At 36.2% G+C, this 17,750-nt stretch overlaps 2 protein-coding genes across 5 annotated transcripts in view; one reads left to right on the plus strand and one right to left on the minus strand.

The window, feature by feature from the left end:
* CPPED1 (calcineurin like phosphoesterase domain containing 1) overlaps positions 1-15,708 on the plus strand; it is a 119,667-nt gene extending 103,959 nt beyond the window's left edge. Inside the window, exon 4 of the mRNA XM_068699844.1 lies at positions 15,686-15,708. Coding sequence (XP_068555945.1) covers positions 15,686-15,693 — 8 coding nt within the window. The 3' untranslated portion in view covers positions 15,694-15,708. The remainder of the gene's footprint in view (positions 1-15,685) is intronic.
* SNX29 (sorting nexin 29) overlaps positions 1-17,750 on the minus strand; it is a 133,715-nt gene that overhangs the window by 7,384 nt on the left and 108,581 nt on the right. The window contains exon 21 of one of the 4 annotated variants that reach the window (XM_068699833.1): positions 12,344-12,398. The exons of the other annotated variants lie outside the window; for them this stretch is intronic. Coding sequence (XP_068555934.1) covers positions 12,386-12,398 — 13 coding nt within the window. The 3' untranslated portion in view covers positions 12,344-12,385. The remainder of the gene's footprint in view (positions 1-12,343; positions 12,399-17,750) is intronic. 4 annotated transcript variants of the gene reach the window in all.

Raw genomic sequence — 17,750 nt, forward strand, 5'->3', positions numbered from 1 at the left:
AATGTCTAAGCTAATTTTTATCATTACAATCCAAACTCTAAGATAAATCACTGTGTTACACAGATTTACAGAAAGCAGTTTATAACCAAGGAATTATATCTTCATGCATCCAGCACAAAAAGACAAACAAGAGCTGAAACAATTTCAGCTGTTATTGCTTGTTGGCCTGATCCATTTGCATGGAAATGGAGGTTGTATGATGACAAAAGGTTTAAAGTATTTAGAGAGAGAAGTCATACATTAGTCAAGTATATATCTTAAGTTCCTTTCCTTCCTCCCTACTTCAAAAACTCATGCCATCTAACTTACTTATTTTAGCTCTAGTTTTTTGCTCTGCAATTAAAACCAAACTTTCAAAGAATACCCAGAAAGTGTAACAAATAAACTTGGGAAAAGAATGAACAACCCCCCTCAAAACCAATGGTAATAAAGGAGGAGGGGAAGATTATTCTTCCACCTCTTCTGTCTATTGTTACCAGATTTAACAATTCTAGCTCTGGCCTTGAGGTCAAATGATACTTATAGAGTCTCTGGCATTAAATGAGACACTTTTGTCCAGAGACACTGCTGGACAGTTCGGCAGGTCAGATATTCTATGAACTCTTGGGCAGAACTATGAGCACCTTATGGCAATCCTACCAGTTCTTCTGGCAAATGCACATGAAGATGAAATTGGAACACTTGTTCTCAATCTATTTTTAACAATTTGCATTTTGGACTGAGGAAGAACCTACATGCAATGTCTTCAAATCCACTTTCTCATTTGTCTCATTCAGTGAAAGCAGTCTTTCAGTTAGTATTTTTGGGCATGATTTAGGGTTCACCCGTAGCTGACAGTTTTATTCAGACTAAAATACAAATTTTAAATATGTAAATCTAAACCAGCATGTAGTTATTTTAGAATAACTGTTCCAGAACAGCTATCCCCAGTCCCTGTGATAAGCACTTACTCTTCAAGTCTACATCTGATATCTGAGCTACACCACTTCAGTTTTAACATAATATTCTCCTTTTTATTCTATTACCTTCTTAGCCACTGAGGTCCTAACAGGGTTTAATTTTCCAGACTGAGTCTGGCAGGCATCTGGACACTTGCCAGGCATGAACCTGTTCAGCAGTGGAATGCTCAAGCACTAGAGGCTCCAGTTCTCTGCATTCTCACCTTGTCCCAGTCTGAAGAGAAAAGCATCCTGCTGAGAATCAATTTCTTCTTCCCACCAGGTCACTGTTTAGCTTTTAAGCATTCATGATTGATCTGCTCAGCGTTTGTTTGGCTACCAATTCAGATGCATTGATTTTGTCTAGGTGTCAAGTTCTGCCTGAGGTGCATCTATAGAAAACAGCTTAAAATAACTAGTCTTTTTAATCAGCTTCTGGTTTCTTCATACCCTTCATTCATTGGCTCTCCATGTATCAAAATGTAAAGCATGCTTTGTGTGCTTTTCTTTACATGCACCTGGAACCGCAGCATTCTTTTAAATGACATCATGAACATTTACATAAAGAAATTTATTTCTCATCTCCTTTTCTACTCTTCAGAATAAAATTAGAGAGAGAAGTAAAAATAAAGTAACATGCCTGAAATTGGAAATACTTTCAGTCTGAATAACAGTCTGAAATTGCAATAGAATATAGAAGCAATAAGCACATCCGGGGAGTGTAGAAAAGCTCAGGATCAGGTTGTTCACGTATCTCGCATGGAAATGCATCTCTGGAGTCACTCATGATCCTAGCTTTGCCTGAGTTGTGTTAAACAGCTCATGAAAAAAAAAAAAACCATCAGCAGGCAGATAAATTTGATGACTTTTTGTTGACAGTTTCTTGTGTGATTCATATTTTCATTTGTCATGATAATCGAATTGCTGGTTAAAATCCCAATACTTAATGTGGTAAACTTGATTCAGTCAGCAGGCCTCCTCAAAAAGGTAATATTAAACAAGGCTTATACTATATGATGAGGTCCTTATTAAAAAAGTGTAATTCTGATCTGCCAGTACACACTTTAGCACCTTCTTCTGCCAACTACAATCATCTCTAACAGTTGCTTAGTGGCACTATTAACTAAGACTCTGACTTCATCAAATCATTTTGTATACTTTAGTAACTCCTGTTACTCTGGCTAATATATTTGTTTCCAGTTGCTGAAGTGTAAAAATAATTGGAGCCACATTCCTATCTTCATTTCCAATTATACAGAAAGGAAATACAACTATTAATGAGAAGCAGTGATCTTCATCTATTAATACAAATGACTGGGCTGGGAAGTTTAAATAGTCAACTGTTTATATAAGAAATAGAACAACATGGGTAAGATAATCCCTCTACAGTGTAATTTGGCATTAAAATTCCTGAAGACACTCTATTAGAGCAAAGTTGTCAAGTTAAAACAATTATTAAAACAATTCCCTTCAAGATTAGAACTGAATTGACCAAGAAATGAAGAACATTTATTCTAATATTCTATTCATCTGCTTTATTAACATGCAACTCCTTCTACTTGAAAATACACACTTCTACAACACAGTATTCATAGTATATTCAATCTCTTCTTGCTGTGAAATAATTTCCAACTCGTAATCATGCTTAAATTTGTTATAATCAAAATGATCCTAACTTGAATGTTCTCATGCTACAAATGAGTTTCCGTATCAGCATGAAGACTTTCTTCATAAACATCATCTGCATTGATACTTGATTTTTTTTCCATAAACCATGACACTTTACAGAATTCTGATGATTGGACCTTTTTTATTCCACTGACTTTACTTTGAATTTGGCATACCAAGATACTAACTGTCCAGTGAATGTTTAGAATGCATTAGTCACAATCTATGAAATGAGGACTATCCATGTGTAATTTTGGATGGCACACACACTCTTTCATTCAGGAAATGCTCAGAACACTACAAGAATCACCTTTCACCAGTTAACATCTAAGCACCTAAGGTGTATTACATCTGGGAGTGGTTATCTTAGCTGAAATACCACCAAAAATGGAAAATAATGATTAAATACAGTTTTGAAGCAAATGATCCCTTCACAACTAACTAGAAAGCCACAAATCAAAAATCAATGAACATGCATATAAGAGAAAGTTCACTATAATGTACTACTTATTTATATTGACATAATTATTCTGTGTATTGCAATGACTAGTTAAAGGTGGCAAGTTTGGCTACTGTATCCATTTTCCCCCAGGAAACAGCATTCTTCTCTACGGGGGTTAGCCGAATTTGAGTAAGCATTATAATCTACCACTTCTCAGTGAAGTGTAAGTGAATGAACAAATGGTTTAGAAGCATAACGTGTTCCAAGGTTGTTCATATAAAAGGTAGTATTTGCTTTCAGAAGAACAGTGTTTGGTGAATATCTGGATTTGCCTTTTCCTGTTAGTACTGTAATTATCTTTAAGGAAAGCGGAGAAAGCTCTAGGATACATTTCTATTAAAAACCACTGAGGTAACTAAAAACAGAAGACCTGCATCAGGATTCACAATGTACGTGAAAATAAATGGAGTAAAATTCCTGTTTGACGAGTAGCAATTTCAGTGTGCTGAGACAGCAGTGCTTTACAGGGAGGCTAGCCAGACACCTCCTCCTCCATATTCACAAGTTGTTTGCATTGAAAAGTGACACGGAGACAACTTTAATTACCAAATTAGCTTCTAAACAGCCCATGATCGATACGTTTGGCATTGGAAATAACAACAGAAAGCTTACAGGAAGTGTGTTCTCAGACATTAGCATATATGAAGCCAGTAAAAGGCATTATATATTTACCACTCTAACCTACACACCTCTTCTTTACCCAGAAGAGGGAGGGAAAAAAAAAAAAAAAAAAAAAAAAAAAACTTCCATCTTTCATGCCAAATGGTGAAAAGAGAGATTTACCATCTCTTCCAATTTGCCTAATTGTGCCAATAGCATAAAGAGGAAGAATCTGAAAACTTGGAAAGTTTCTTCTCACCTGTCAATGCTTATCATTGCTTCTGAGCTCACTAATACACTTAATTTCAGTGAAAACCTGGTTCCTATTTCTGATGCACTGCACCATGTCTGACTTTTAACCCGCAACACCACGTAACCTAGCCTCTTGGGGGACGATGCCCTGAGACCTGTGGGCTGGCAGCACTGCAGCAGTGACTGGTTTCCCATCCTGGAATCCTGCCACCTACATTTCCCTGTAGAGAAGCTTTGTGCCTTCCATGTTCCTTCACTCTGCTTGACTCCAAATTCAGCCAGGCAAGAATATTTGCCCACAAGCACTAGCACTTACACTTTTCAGGATAGTTTAAATAGTCTCCACTGGAATAACATAACTTATCTGTCTTTGCTTAGTTTTGCAAGTAAACTGCCCGTCATAAAAAGGCACCTGCACAAATTGCCATGTTTATTTCATTTTTAAAAACAAAACCCTTTTTTAAAAATTACCATAACAACAAATGGAATTATAAAGAAAAGTTGTGATCAATACATTGTGTTTTGATCTCCCAAGAAAGTGCTTGAGTTTTAATTGCTCCATCAAGTTAAGAGGTATCAGCTGCTTTTCTCAAGTATTTTTCGTTTCTCATGAAGATTACACCATGACATTAATATAGGCAACGAGGCAGAAGAGAGCTGACATGACCATTCTCATGGCACATCTAGACGTGTCCCTGAAATATCATAATGTTTCTGGAAGATATGCTAGCAATAATAAAAAGTGAAGAACAGTGCTTTATAGCCGTTGCCTTTTTTTTTTTTTTTTTTTTTATAATACTAAGGGCAAGTTCCTGCAGCCCAACCAGAAGCTTGATACTAATAGAGATTCATGACCTAAAAACTTGAAAATATAGGATGTTTTCACCTCAATCTTTGGGAGCTTTTTGATTGTTCTTAACTTTAGACTTATTTTTAGTTTCCCTAAGCTAAAATATTTCAAATTGAGTTGGATAGCACATAGAAATAGAGCACCTGCAGCTGGAAACAATCACAGAGAGGGATTTGAGACTTGGTGTACTGAAATTAAATGTGTGCTCTCCAAATAAACAAAAGTAATCAAGATGGGAAAATATGTATAAGTACAGAATTAAGTACTGTCAACAGAATAACAAGGGAAATGCTGACTTTGTTCTTGGTAATGAAGACAAGGACTAATGTTTATATTTCATCCAACACAGAAAAGGAAGCTAATCAAAGAAGGTATGATGCTGCCTGGTAAATAACTCTGGGAGCCAACTTGGGATGCAACGTTCCTGTTGGATTAGAGAAAAACTAAACAGACAGCAGGCAGGCCAGCATGGAGAAGACCACAGTAGTCAGCAACCAAATCAGACTTTCTGTTTAGTCAGATTTCAATTATTTACTCTGTAAGAAAGAAACAACATGTCAATGATAAACATACCCCCACTCCCCCAATGTTTTGTTTGTTTTTTTTTAAACCCATAAAGTTAACCTGAATCAAAATTTGCTGCCATCTCCAGTAGGATTTAAACACACAGTAACTTGCTGGCCATAAGCTCCTGAAGCTCCAGTGCAGTTCTCCAGGTATCATCAGATTCAGAACCTTTACAAAGTAAATCATCTTGGTCCCTCTCTAATGCAGGTGCAACTTTGCCAAACTGTTTAAAATAAAAATAAATGAACTGCAATTTAGGACAACGGTCATCAGCTGTGACTCATGTTGCTGGCAGCTGTTTAAGTGCAACTGCAGTGCTGGAGTACATCTGCACAGCCACTGGGCAGGAGCAGCCTGGGGGTTGCTCAGTGTTCCATTTCTCAGCTACGTGAAGAAGCTTGTTCTTAGCTACATAAAGCAGCAGCAGAAATGGTTGCTGCCCATCTAGATTTGATCCATTAGGAAGTTATGGGATCACTAGAAAGTCACTTTCACTTTTGCCTATGAACTCCCCAGGAAGCTGTTCTTCTTGTCTCTCTAAGCTTTGTGGCTTTCAGCCACTTCAAGACTTTGGCATTGGCAAGACTAGCCAACCTTGATAGAGGACGTTTTATGGCTTTGAATAGATGTCAAGCTAAACAGCAACTGAAAAAGCTGCTGAGATATCACCTTCCCTGGTTTAGAAATGGATCAATGAAACATTGTATGTAAAAATCAATATTATACATGAATGGTACAGTACCAGGAGGCAGTGAGATGATGGAGAAGTTTATCTTTTTTGGGATACTCCAGCTTTGCAAGCAGCAGGAGGAGAGAAAAGTCTTAAAAGATACCATACACAGCACATGCCTATGGTTCCTCCTTGCAAGATTACTGTATGGTCCTGAAAAGCAAAGGCCTACACTGACACAATGTGAAGACTATTTAGCCCTAACACAGGTGATATACATCAACATAACTGCAGTAACAACAGTTCTACAGTTGGATATCAAAGCATTTTTTCCTCTTACACATACAGCTACCCTGTGCTTAGAAAAAGCTGGGTGCTGGGGTTTATTGGAGTCCCCAGGATTTAGATTCATTTGACTCAGCTATAGCACTAACAGTAAAAACAAGATAAATTATTCAGTCTGCCTGACAATACAAACCAGTCCCATTTAATTTCCCTTTGGTCATACCTAGCTGTTCTCAATAGGCAGTGCTTCAGGATTTATCTCCTTATTTTGTAGAAGTCTTCTACTGAAAGACTTTAAAAGGAGTCAGACATTCAGAGCTGTTCAGTATATTTATGACTTGCCCAGAAACTGTATTAAGACTAATGAATTAAATCTCTTATAAAGAATTAATTTATGAGTTCTTACAGCTTAGAATAAAATCCCAGAAAAAAAGATATTAGTTAAAATAGACACAGATTAGTAAGAAACGGGCTTTTTGGCTCATTTTGCAGTTGCAAAATTAAATGATTTTATGCAAGCTGTTTACAAGGCACAGATTTCTAACATTTTCTACAGGGAACAGCAACCTCTGCAGATCCACGTATTAGCGGTTCTCATTCCCATACATCAGGCATTTCACTAAACTCTTAAGTGCAATTGCATTACACTTAAAATCTTAATCTAAAAATAAGCCTTCATAATGCTGTTGGTATAATCAACCTCTGGGGCACTGTGTAATTCATATGTGAAGATAAGATAAAAAGTGACTCTGGTCTGCTCTCGGAGACAGTGACATCAGCCATCCCAGTACAAATCCTTCCTGTAACTTCTGACTAAAACGGGGTTATTTTAGCAAGAGTAAACTGAAGAAACCTGTTTCACTATAAAACAGATCTGCATTAGGACTTGACAATCTGCAGCTCCTCTGAGTACATCATCATAGACAAGAATAGTCTGATGTTATACTTAGACCCAGTACTCCAGTCATGTCGTCCCTGGACCATACCATGTTGGCCATACCGAAACAGCTGGTGGATCAAGCACGGAGAGAATAGGTATGCATTTTCTGCATGCTGCAGATGAACTCCACGATGAAGTTACCTCTATTATTTCTGCACAGACCTCAATAGCTGAGGTCATTTTGCAATTTTGAACTGCCATTTGGACTAATTTGTCCCTATAGAGAATGTATTTGGAGACCTCTGAAGCATTCTCACAAAGTTCCTAAACAACAAGCAACAACTATTTTCATTACTAATTTATTAATGAGGTGAAGTGATACGGCAGGGAAGTAAAGACAATCATGCATACCATTAATTTTTGTTACTAATGGATGAGTGCCTATAATTACAATAAGTTATTCTAAAATTCTGCTAACTTTTCATGGATTCTGCTGTCACCACAGAAGTGCCAAATCTATTAAAAATACATCATAAAAATAGCATCTGAAATACAACAGAATTCAATGGGCCCTGTTTATAGCTGGCAGATTAACAAAGCCAAAAGACAAAGCTTCTGTATGATGTTTTGAATTTCAGTGATGGCCTGTAGCTAATTCATGCTGTTTTCACATAAGAGACTGATGGCTGCTGAAATATTTTTCAATATGAGTTCAAATGAGGAAAAGAAATAACCCACCTCCTTTTGAAAAACCATGCAGTTAGGCATAAACAAACTTGTTATGGTCTGAATTAAAGCCAAGTACACACACAAGTACAAAGACACCTCCCTCACGAAGATTGTTTGCCTCATTTATTTGAATGGATGCATCCATTTACCCATTACTGTCAGCATTGCACAGAAAGGAGTATGAATAAGCACTGGAAGACTGCAATGTAAGAGGTATAAACTAATTTTTCTAGACCACATTTTCTCAAGTATTCCTTACAGTTTCCTATGTTAAGAGAAAGGAATAGAGCTTATATATCCATCTGTCAGCTTGACTTCTGAAAAGTCTTTTAGAAAGACTTTTGTCTTTCTTTCTAACTCTTCAAAATCTTCAAAATTTCTACTTGGGAACAATAATTAAACTTAATATTTGGTTGAATTCCCAGCGAAATATCCATTACAGAATTCTTTGTTTTCTTGCAACACTCAAAATTTAACAATTACAGGAAGAGGAAAAATTTAGAAGTCATGTTGTTTCACTACTTTTTTTTTTTTTTTTTTAATCTGCCATTCAAGTAATAATGTAAAATTTACATATGCGGGTATATTTGCACATAAGCTTTCTGATTAAAGGAACAGTGTATTTTCAATAGTTATTCTCCCCCTGGCCTACCACCCCTCAACAGATTCTTCAAGCAAAATTGAACTGAGACGATGACATTTCAGGAGATCTGTAGCAAACATTATGAACTCATGTTTGACAGCTTAGCTTGCGATATTTCTGAGAACGGATTACATAAATGCACTATGCCAAAACTGTTTGCAAATGCCATTCTGTGCCAAAAAAGTGTTTGCAAATGTCACAGAGAACCACCCAATATGAAAAGGGCCCTTTGCTTAATCTACAGTGATTGATTACTTCTGCTCAAGGCCTGATCTTCAGGCTACAGAATACAAACAGTGTTTGACTGATGCTTGCTGTGCCCTACTGTGATTCTCATCAGCAGGAAATGAAAGCATGCAGTGAATTACAAGACTTGTTCATTGTTTTTCAGCATCGGATATCTTGAAAAAATAACATTTTCAATTCCAGAGAGCATCAAAAAGACAACTTAGTGATAAAACAATGAGTATTTGGGAACTGAAGAGAGAACACAGGTCTATTGCCCTGACTATAAGGACATATAGCTAACTTGTTAGGTCATGTTACTCAGATTCTGGTTCCTAAACAACAAATCCACTAAATCATGTTCTCAGTAAAGAATGCTGCTTTGTATATCAACTACACATTTACTGGTCTGTGATTTCTTCCATTCCTCCACTGTTTAGAAAACCTTGGAACAAAAGTGAATTTTTGGATGGTCCGTGTTATTGGAAAATATCTCATCAAGCTTCTCTGTAATAGAATTCAAGCTGAAAATGGCAAGTCACAGTTTCTCTGAACTTAAGCCAAACCTGTTGTTTTTCCCTACAGTTATATGATCAGCTCTATCTGGTTCATGAGTTTTTAGGTACATCTTTAATATAGTTAATGGGATTATTTTTATAGTTAGAGATTTCAACTTCTTATGGATTTCCAGATGGAGTTTTGTCTAGGTCATGTCATCCAGGCCCGACCAGAATGGTTTCAAGTGATATGTTTTGCCATGCAGATTGGTTAAAGTCAGTCAGAAGCCTTTCAGTTCTTTTCAATGCACAGATGAAGGTTTAGAAACCACCTCATCCTGTGTTAGAACAGCATGGCTTCCAAAACCTCCTGAAGTGCCACAGTTACATGATATGCAATTTCCTAATACTTTAAGTGATACAGTAAATTAGAGATTATTTGGTGTTTTTCTTTTTCAGTTCCATTAATCAATTTCTATTCATTCTGTGAACATATATTTAAGTAAATACTTCTCTCTCCAGTTGTACATTTCAAAATCTAATTAAAAATAAATAAAAAAAAAATCACCAAAAGTGATTTGGAATATGAAAAGTTCAATGAAGAAATACACGGTGTCATCTACTAAAAGCCCTTGTGCTACACTACCTACCCTAAATCTGCTCTCAGCTGTATGGAGAATGTAACTTGGAAAATTTCTCTTCCTTAAAATTTTTTGGGCTTTTCCAGTACTTTGCCTTTCCAAAAAAGCAGATCAGATTTTGGAGCATTCTATCTCTTGCTGTACACAGTGGAATAATACATTGTTGAAAGGGGTCTGCACTAAGGCATTGTTCTGAAGATCATGAACGGTAACTAAGGGTTATGGATCCCAGAGCTCTCATACGCAGCTGCACTTGCACATAGATTGCTATGACTGACCAGATGGCTTCTTACAAAACAACATGTTTATACAATTAGTTTCCAAAACAATTCATGGTGGCACACTTATTTCCTGCAAGAGACCTGCAGATGGTTCCCTTCCCCTACCTATGAGTTCTCCAAAATATATCTCCTGAACTAGCTGTTATGCAATCTTCCGCTACATATGCTGATATGTGACTGTGAATGTCTAAAGCTGGCAATTTTCTTAAAATAATCTCCATAAAGAGAAACTTAACAAGCAATTATAGATCAGCAAGTTCAAGTGCATCTGTAGAATAAATTTTACAGACTAGTAGGATTTTGTAGAGGAACTCTTTGAAAGACACAATTTCATTATTGAGGATTTATGCAGATTTGGGCCTGGGAAGTCTTGTTTAACTTGTATTCTTTGACAATATAACTGCCATGCTGAACAAGGGTAATTAAGTGGCTATCAATGCATCACGTTTATAATTGTCATGAAGTCTGATATCAGATGGTACCAAGCAGGGGATAATGTAGCTTAGTAGGCACGAAATTGCCTCAGGATGAGGAAATTTTGTGAAAAAAAAAAAAAAAGAAAAAAAAAAAAAAAAAAAAACATTGTTCCAATGGATCAGAGATACCCATAGGGTGCACACAACAAGACATACAAAGCAGTGATGTACCTGAAACAGTCCTGAACTATCATGCGATGAATCACACACCATCCACTTTTACCGCTATGTATTCATTCTAATAACTGTCCCTATAGAGACAATTTAGTGTATTATAGGCTGCTGAGAAATTTAAAATATATATAGAGAAAAAAATTATCTTTATATCAAGTAAAAATATTCCATTTGATTTTTTTTTTTTTTTTTTTTGCCAGCTTGCTGCTCTTTGATGATTTGGATGCTATGTAAAAATACGTACTAGGATGTAACAGAATGTGTTTATGGACCTTCTATATCGGAAATTCTGTGCCTATTGTAAAACATTAATAATATTTAGGATTGATTGAAAAGGGGCAGAAGGATGCAGCTGTGGTAGTTTAAAACATAGTAACTCCCACACCATTATACAGTAGGGACGGTATAAACACGTATGTATCTGTACTTCCTTGACTCTCAAAGTTTTGGCATATTCTCAGCTATTGATTATTTGAGTTGCAAATTCCTCTGTGCTCCCCTCTTCTGGAAAAGTCAGCTCCAGTAGAACAGTAGGGCAAATTGTTAGGGACAGAGAAGACAGCCAGGAAATACAGCGTCAAGCTACCACAGGCACACATCTTATCTTGTTTACTACAGAACTTAGGAAAATTCATATAATGAAAGAGGATTAGAGGATTTTATTTTGTATTAGGAATATTTGGAGCATTTTATATATATATATATATATATTTTTTTTTTTTTTCAAGACTCCTACTCAAGTAATCATGCCAGAAACTGATTTACATTGTATGAAAACATAACTACATAATCTCAAACAAAGGATGTGTGAGTTCTGGCTAAGAGTATTAGACTTAACCCCCTTTACAAATCATGTTTGTGTTAGTGAGCACACCAAAAAAAAAAAAAAAAGATGGAACCAATTATTATTATTTGAAGGAAAGGAAACATGCTGTAAGATTTCTTGGCTATTCAACTAGAAATACAATCTATGGGCTTACAAGAAAAGGATTTTATCAATCCTGTAGAGACTTCAACCTCTTTGAAATGTAAAAAGTTAAAATAGTTTGACAACTATTAATAATCATTAATTAATCTAGGAAGGTAACGGAAAGGAGTATTATCATTCTGCATGAAAAATAAAATGCATTTATTTTATGCAAGGTTTGAGTATAACACTATGGTATTCCACCTGGAGACAAACACAATATAAATAGCGTATTAACTCACTGCAGAGCTTGCTGAAATGAGAATATACCTATCTCAAGCTCTCAATGATACTTAATTTAACAAAGAAGAGACTGGTGAATTGAGTTGACAGGCAGACTTTGAAGCTCTGGGCAAGCCTGGCTGAGCTACACAACGTGCATAGATTCAGTGGCACACACAGCTAAAAGACTAGCAGAACGCCAGCATGAATTAGAAGCACAAATACAGTCAGAATCAAGCATAATATTGCATCTGGAAGAGTTACTGATTAGCTTACCTTGGTAAGTGTTCCAGTTTCCTGTACACAGTTCCATAGAATTCATACATTAAGCCTAGACAATAAGGACAGTAGCCTGACACAGATGATATTACAAACATTTGTTCTTTAAATCTTAATAAAATTATCATCTAGATTTAATTTAGTGAGGATGCATCTGTGCCCCAGAACATTTATGTTTCTATATTCACTCACAGTATATAGATAGCAGTAAACTGTTTCAGATCTGTGCAAGAAAATAACTTCTTGCTGATGAAATACAGATGTGGATTCTATGATTTTGGGATGAGTAGTGTATGTATGATGTTGCATGGGGGAAAAAATCAAGATATAAATAGACAGAATCTATTGAATGCTTACATGAGCAAAAACTAATTCAGAAGTATGCAGACGATGTAGTTAGGAATGACAGAAGACTAGGCTATATTAGACTAATGCAGAACATTTTTAAACAGTTTGAATCATCTTTTGCTGCTTTAGACGAAGGCATAAATATCCAACTCCAATTCAAAACATTTACTTGTGCATTTGTTAAGTTTCTAGACCTAAAAGAAAAAAATAATTTTACATCTAGACATCCTGATTTATGCTGAAAGACTGCTCAAAAGCCTAAAATATGCATGGCAATGTAACGTTTTGGAAATCTTAATCCTTACATGAACACAAAGGTATCTTATTCATTGGAAGTAGACAGATACTAAATAAAAAGAACTTCAGATTGCCTGAATAAAATTCATTTCATCAGCTTAGCTTTAGTCACCTGTTTTTGGTGATGCTATAACTTCATTAACACTCAGCCCTGCTTGCACATTCAGGATATGTTTAACATGACTGAAAAAGTTCAAACTATAGACGTAAAACTTAAACGTGGCTTAAGCCATGTTAGCGACAATTGGTGAATATCATTTGATCTGGCTGTAATAAGCCAATATTCTGGGGAAAAAAAAAGCAGCAACCTTATAAAAAAAATACCACACCTGTCACTCCTAACTTAAAAGGAACGAGATTATTTGCTAGGTAAAGGAACTTCTCGAAAATATTTTCAGGGTATTAGAAGGAGAAAATTGGAGCTTAGACAGCTCAGGATTAAAGGAAGAAAGAAAGTTTTGTATTAGCAGACAGAGAATAGGCACACTGAATGACCACCGAGTAGGTGACACTTCTGAAGAGGAGGAATCGTTTCCTGACAATTATTTAATTTGCTCTACACAAGGAGTAACAACTGAATGCAGAATATTTATTACACCAGACCTTTGCATACCAAGATCTTAGGCAGAGTTGAATCTTTATACCCAAAAACAGTATTTCAAAAGAACAGAATAGACAATATATATATCATTTTTCCCATACCAAGGCTTATTTTCAAAGGAAAGATAAAATACCTTCTTCATAATGGAGAAGTAAAAATTCTGTGCCTATGGTGACTTCAGCTTAGCTGCCACTTTACTTCACCACCAGTAACCACTGTTACTTCAGCTACCACTGCCATTTCCAATAAATGAAAACATCACAATGACTTAAATGAAATAGCTTCTTTTCTGTGTGTGTGTGTGCAAACTCCAGTAAAGGAAAACAAATCCCATAGGAGAGATTGTCTCCATGTTTCATTCTTTCCCACTATCTTCCTTTCTCACTTCATTTTAGCATATATTCCATTCATTCACTCCAACCTGCCTCACGCAGTCCCATGCCTCCACTGCTTGTACTTTGCTAATTCACTCTTTTAATCCTCACATTCTCCAGTTGTGTTTTTTTTTTTTTATACTAATTCACACCAACAGCCCAAACACAATTTATTGCCCAACACTTCCCCATCTATTCTGTTTGCTTCTAATTATGCCTAATTCTTCTCTCATCAAACTCTTACGCTCAGTCGATACTACTTAGCTGAGCCAAACCTCTGTTGCCCAGAAGTCAGTCAGTCCTACAGCTCCCCATCTAAACCAATTCACTCCTGCATTTAACAACCTACACATCGACTTATCTCCTTCAAATCAATTCACCTATTACTGCCCTCATTTCACGTTTTCTTTACTGCAATATAGACCTCAGCTCCCTGTTGACTCTTTCAGGTTTTCAACCACAGTGACCTCACTCAGAGTTTTGGGAAGAAACCCTGCTGTTTGATACATTTTTATTCCACCATCCAAAATATATTTTGTGAAAGCTGCGAGTTTAAGGCGTTTCTAGTATACTTTTTCAGGCTGTAAAAGCCTCCTGAAAGGTCTTGCTGGAAAACTCCCTGCAATTAACAGAACTGCTCCTGTGAACAACTGCCGACTCTTGCACGGGACTTGCAATCTGGACTTCTCTGCTTTTATGCACGGTTGTTAAATTAATTTAATCTAGAGCCTAGACACTGCTGTGTACCCTAACATATTATGATACCTTCTTGTGTTAAATTCTGTTCCTATGTGTCATTATTTAATTTTATTAACCAGTGCTAATAGACAGTAAAAAGTGAGTATATTGGTACAAAAACAATGCTTACAAGAAACATCCATTAACTCTATACTTGAATGGCTGGGCAAGTTATATTACTATAGCCTGACAAGAAGAACTTTATTCTTTTATTCACTTCGGAATATCATGTCACTTTATAAGTAAAATATTTCAAGATGGCTGCTGACATTTCTAGAAGAAAAAAAAAAATTAATACCTTACTGCATAATAAAATGCTTTCATGCTACCAAAAATGAGGCCAGTACTTTGACACACTGTACACAATTACGATAGCATTTCTAGTATTGGGCTTTTTGTAGCTAGGATTTGAAGTTGATAAAGACCTTTAAAGAAGATTGGATCTATTGTTTATGAAAGAGATATGGGAGTCAGGTTTTGTGTTTATAATTAGAAATAGCTATTAACTTAGCTAACCAAAGCCTTAGCAGATACTTGCCAGTTTGGGGAATATGTAATAAGTGTTTTCATACAAATGATTCATTTTTGTTGCTGAGCAATAGAATATAGTTTGATTCACATTGAGAGCCAAAACTACAGATCTCACCAAAGGACTTCACATATTTTCCTCAGTATAATGCCTGTATGTCTAAAATCTTACTAGTTACCTCTTTCTACCAAAACAAGTGATCTCTGCGTGTATTTTAAACACCTGCCTTGCTCTACAAATTGGTTTCATACCTATGTAAGATGTATCTGGGAATGAATGACAGTTTTATCTTACAGTTTACAGTTCATAGCCTTGTGTTGCATTATTCTAATTTACTGGGCTAATGTTTGCTGTAAAAATCCCAGCAGAGAAAATGGACAACCAATTGCATTGTTGTTTTTTTTCTTGTTGTTGTTGTTTGTTTTGTCTGTTTGTTTTAATGGACGTCAAAGGAGAATAGCTCTTTTGTCACTGCTGCCACTGGAACTGAGGAAAAATAAAAACAAACCCTGACCTTCAAGAAAGGACTAAACTTTCCAGCCAGAGGAAGCAGAAAGAAACTGCTTTCCCAAAAAAAGACACATGCTGCAGAAGCAATAATTGTCAAACACAGTGAAGGTGATGGACACTTATGAGTCACAGTCACTTGCAGAAGTGAGACAATTCCTTTCCTATTCTACAATATTTTTCCTACCTGTGATTACTCAATGTTGGATATCAAGAACTGGTACTCAAATGTATTGACCAGTCTTTCAACTAATGTTTTACTGAAGATGATTTACAATATGAGCTATTTTGATTTCTCTGTGAAACACATTAAAGATCTGATTTTATTGCTGTAAGTTAACCTGCACTTCTGATACTCAGCCTTACAATTACTTCCTTATTGACAGAAATGTGAATTTAAACTGAGAACTGTAAGACAGAAAAACAGGGATGGCAGAGATGAGTATTTTTGAAGGTCTCTTTTCTGGTTTAATTTTATCTTGACTTCAAAGTGAAAATGAGAATAAATGTATTCCCTCCTTTCCACCCCGCTTCAAAATTGCAACTTTCTTTACTGGTTATAGAGCCCATACTTCGCTACCAATTTCAGAAACACCTGGTGCAACACAAATGCCTCAATATATGAAGCGTTCACTTTTTAATGGGGCTGTGCATGGGACTTGTCACCAAGGAAACTGGCTCACTGCTCTAATGACACAACTTGAACTGGTTGCGCGTTCTTCTTGGAGAAAAATCTCAACCTCTTCTTGCATTGCTACAAGTTAAAACTTATGGAGAGAACCTGCATAGATCAGGAAATCTGCCTGTTACCAAGGACTGACTGAGTTTATTTGCAGGCAGTAAAAGAGTGAGACGAGAAGGAAGAAACAAATGTTCTTGACAATGATGGCTCCTCTCTCAGAATGATCCTTCACTACCAGTCCCGTTGTTAACTAGGAAGAAAAAGGATGGAAAGTGATGGCACAACTCCTGGGGCCAAATCAAAACAAACAAACAAACAAACAAACAAAAAAAAAAAAAAAAAAAAAAAAAAACATTCAAAAGCATCTTGATCCACACAGCTCCTTAGATAAACTGAGCAACTTCCCATCTTGACCTAAGTTTCCTACTCTAAGGAAAAAGGGTCTGCAAAATAATTGTCTTGTACAAACTGGGAGCCAAGAGTAATCAAGAGCGACTGAAGAGACATTAAACTGTATTTGCACCTTATAACCATGTTAAATTAAGAAATGCTAGGTGAATCGATGATTTTATATTTTCACGGTAGGCAATCTGGCATTTTGACTGTCTCCTAGAGCCTTTTTTATTATCTGCAAAAGGGGGATGGAAATAGACCCATCAGAAAATGTACAGCACATTTAAAAGCTCTTTGTAAAGCCCTTAAATTCGCTGTAACATTGAACATGCCTTTGTTCAACATAATCTGCATTTATTTCAGAACACAGTTCTGAGCGTTGAGTGTTTATAAAGGAAACAGATCTATTCCAGCTAGGTCTGAACAGCAACACAGAAGTCCTTTATGGCTGCTACTATCAGTCTACTTGCTTTAAATTACTGCCCCACACACTTTTAAACCACAAAATGGAGAACATGTCTTGTACATGTGAAGGTAACAACATACTACATCCTCTCCCTCATATGTTTCAACAGTTTTCCATACAAAACATCAGTATTGTCTGCTTTAACATTGTTTTCTTATCCAGCATTAAACATGAGTTCCTACTTTATTCAGAGTCAACTATAAAAGATCAAAAGCCCTCAAATGCTTCAAGGGCTGACTGAGAAGCATTCACTTCTAGTCCAGCACACAAGACATTATTCCTTTCAGAGGCACTGCACTGCAGAGGTCACTCTGAAGACACCAAAAAAAAAAAAAAAAAAAAAAAGACCAAAATCTACTTGATGGAAATATGCTCATTAACACCTATTTTTGAGGCCTGTCAAACAATTCATAGGAATGAACTTTGCAAGAAAAGTCTCACTGTCCTTATGGAGATGTTAACCAATATA

The sequence above is a fragment of the Anas acuta genome, chromosome 15 (genome assembly GCF_963932015.1).
Source record: "Anas acuta chromosome 15, bAnaAcu1.1, whole genome shotgun sequence".
Lineage (NCBI taxonomy): Eukaryota > Metazoa > Chordata > Aves > Anseriformes > Anatidae > Anas > Anas acuta.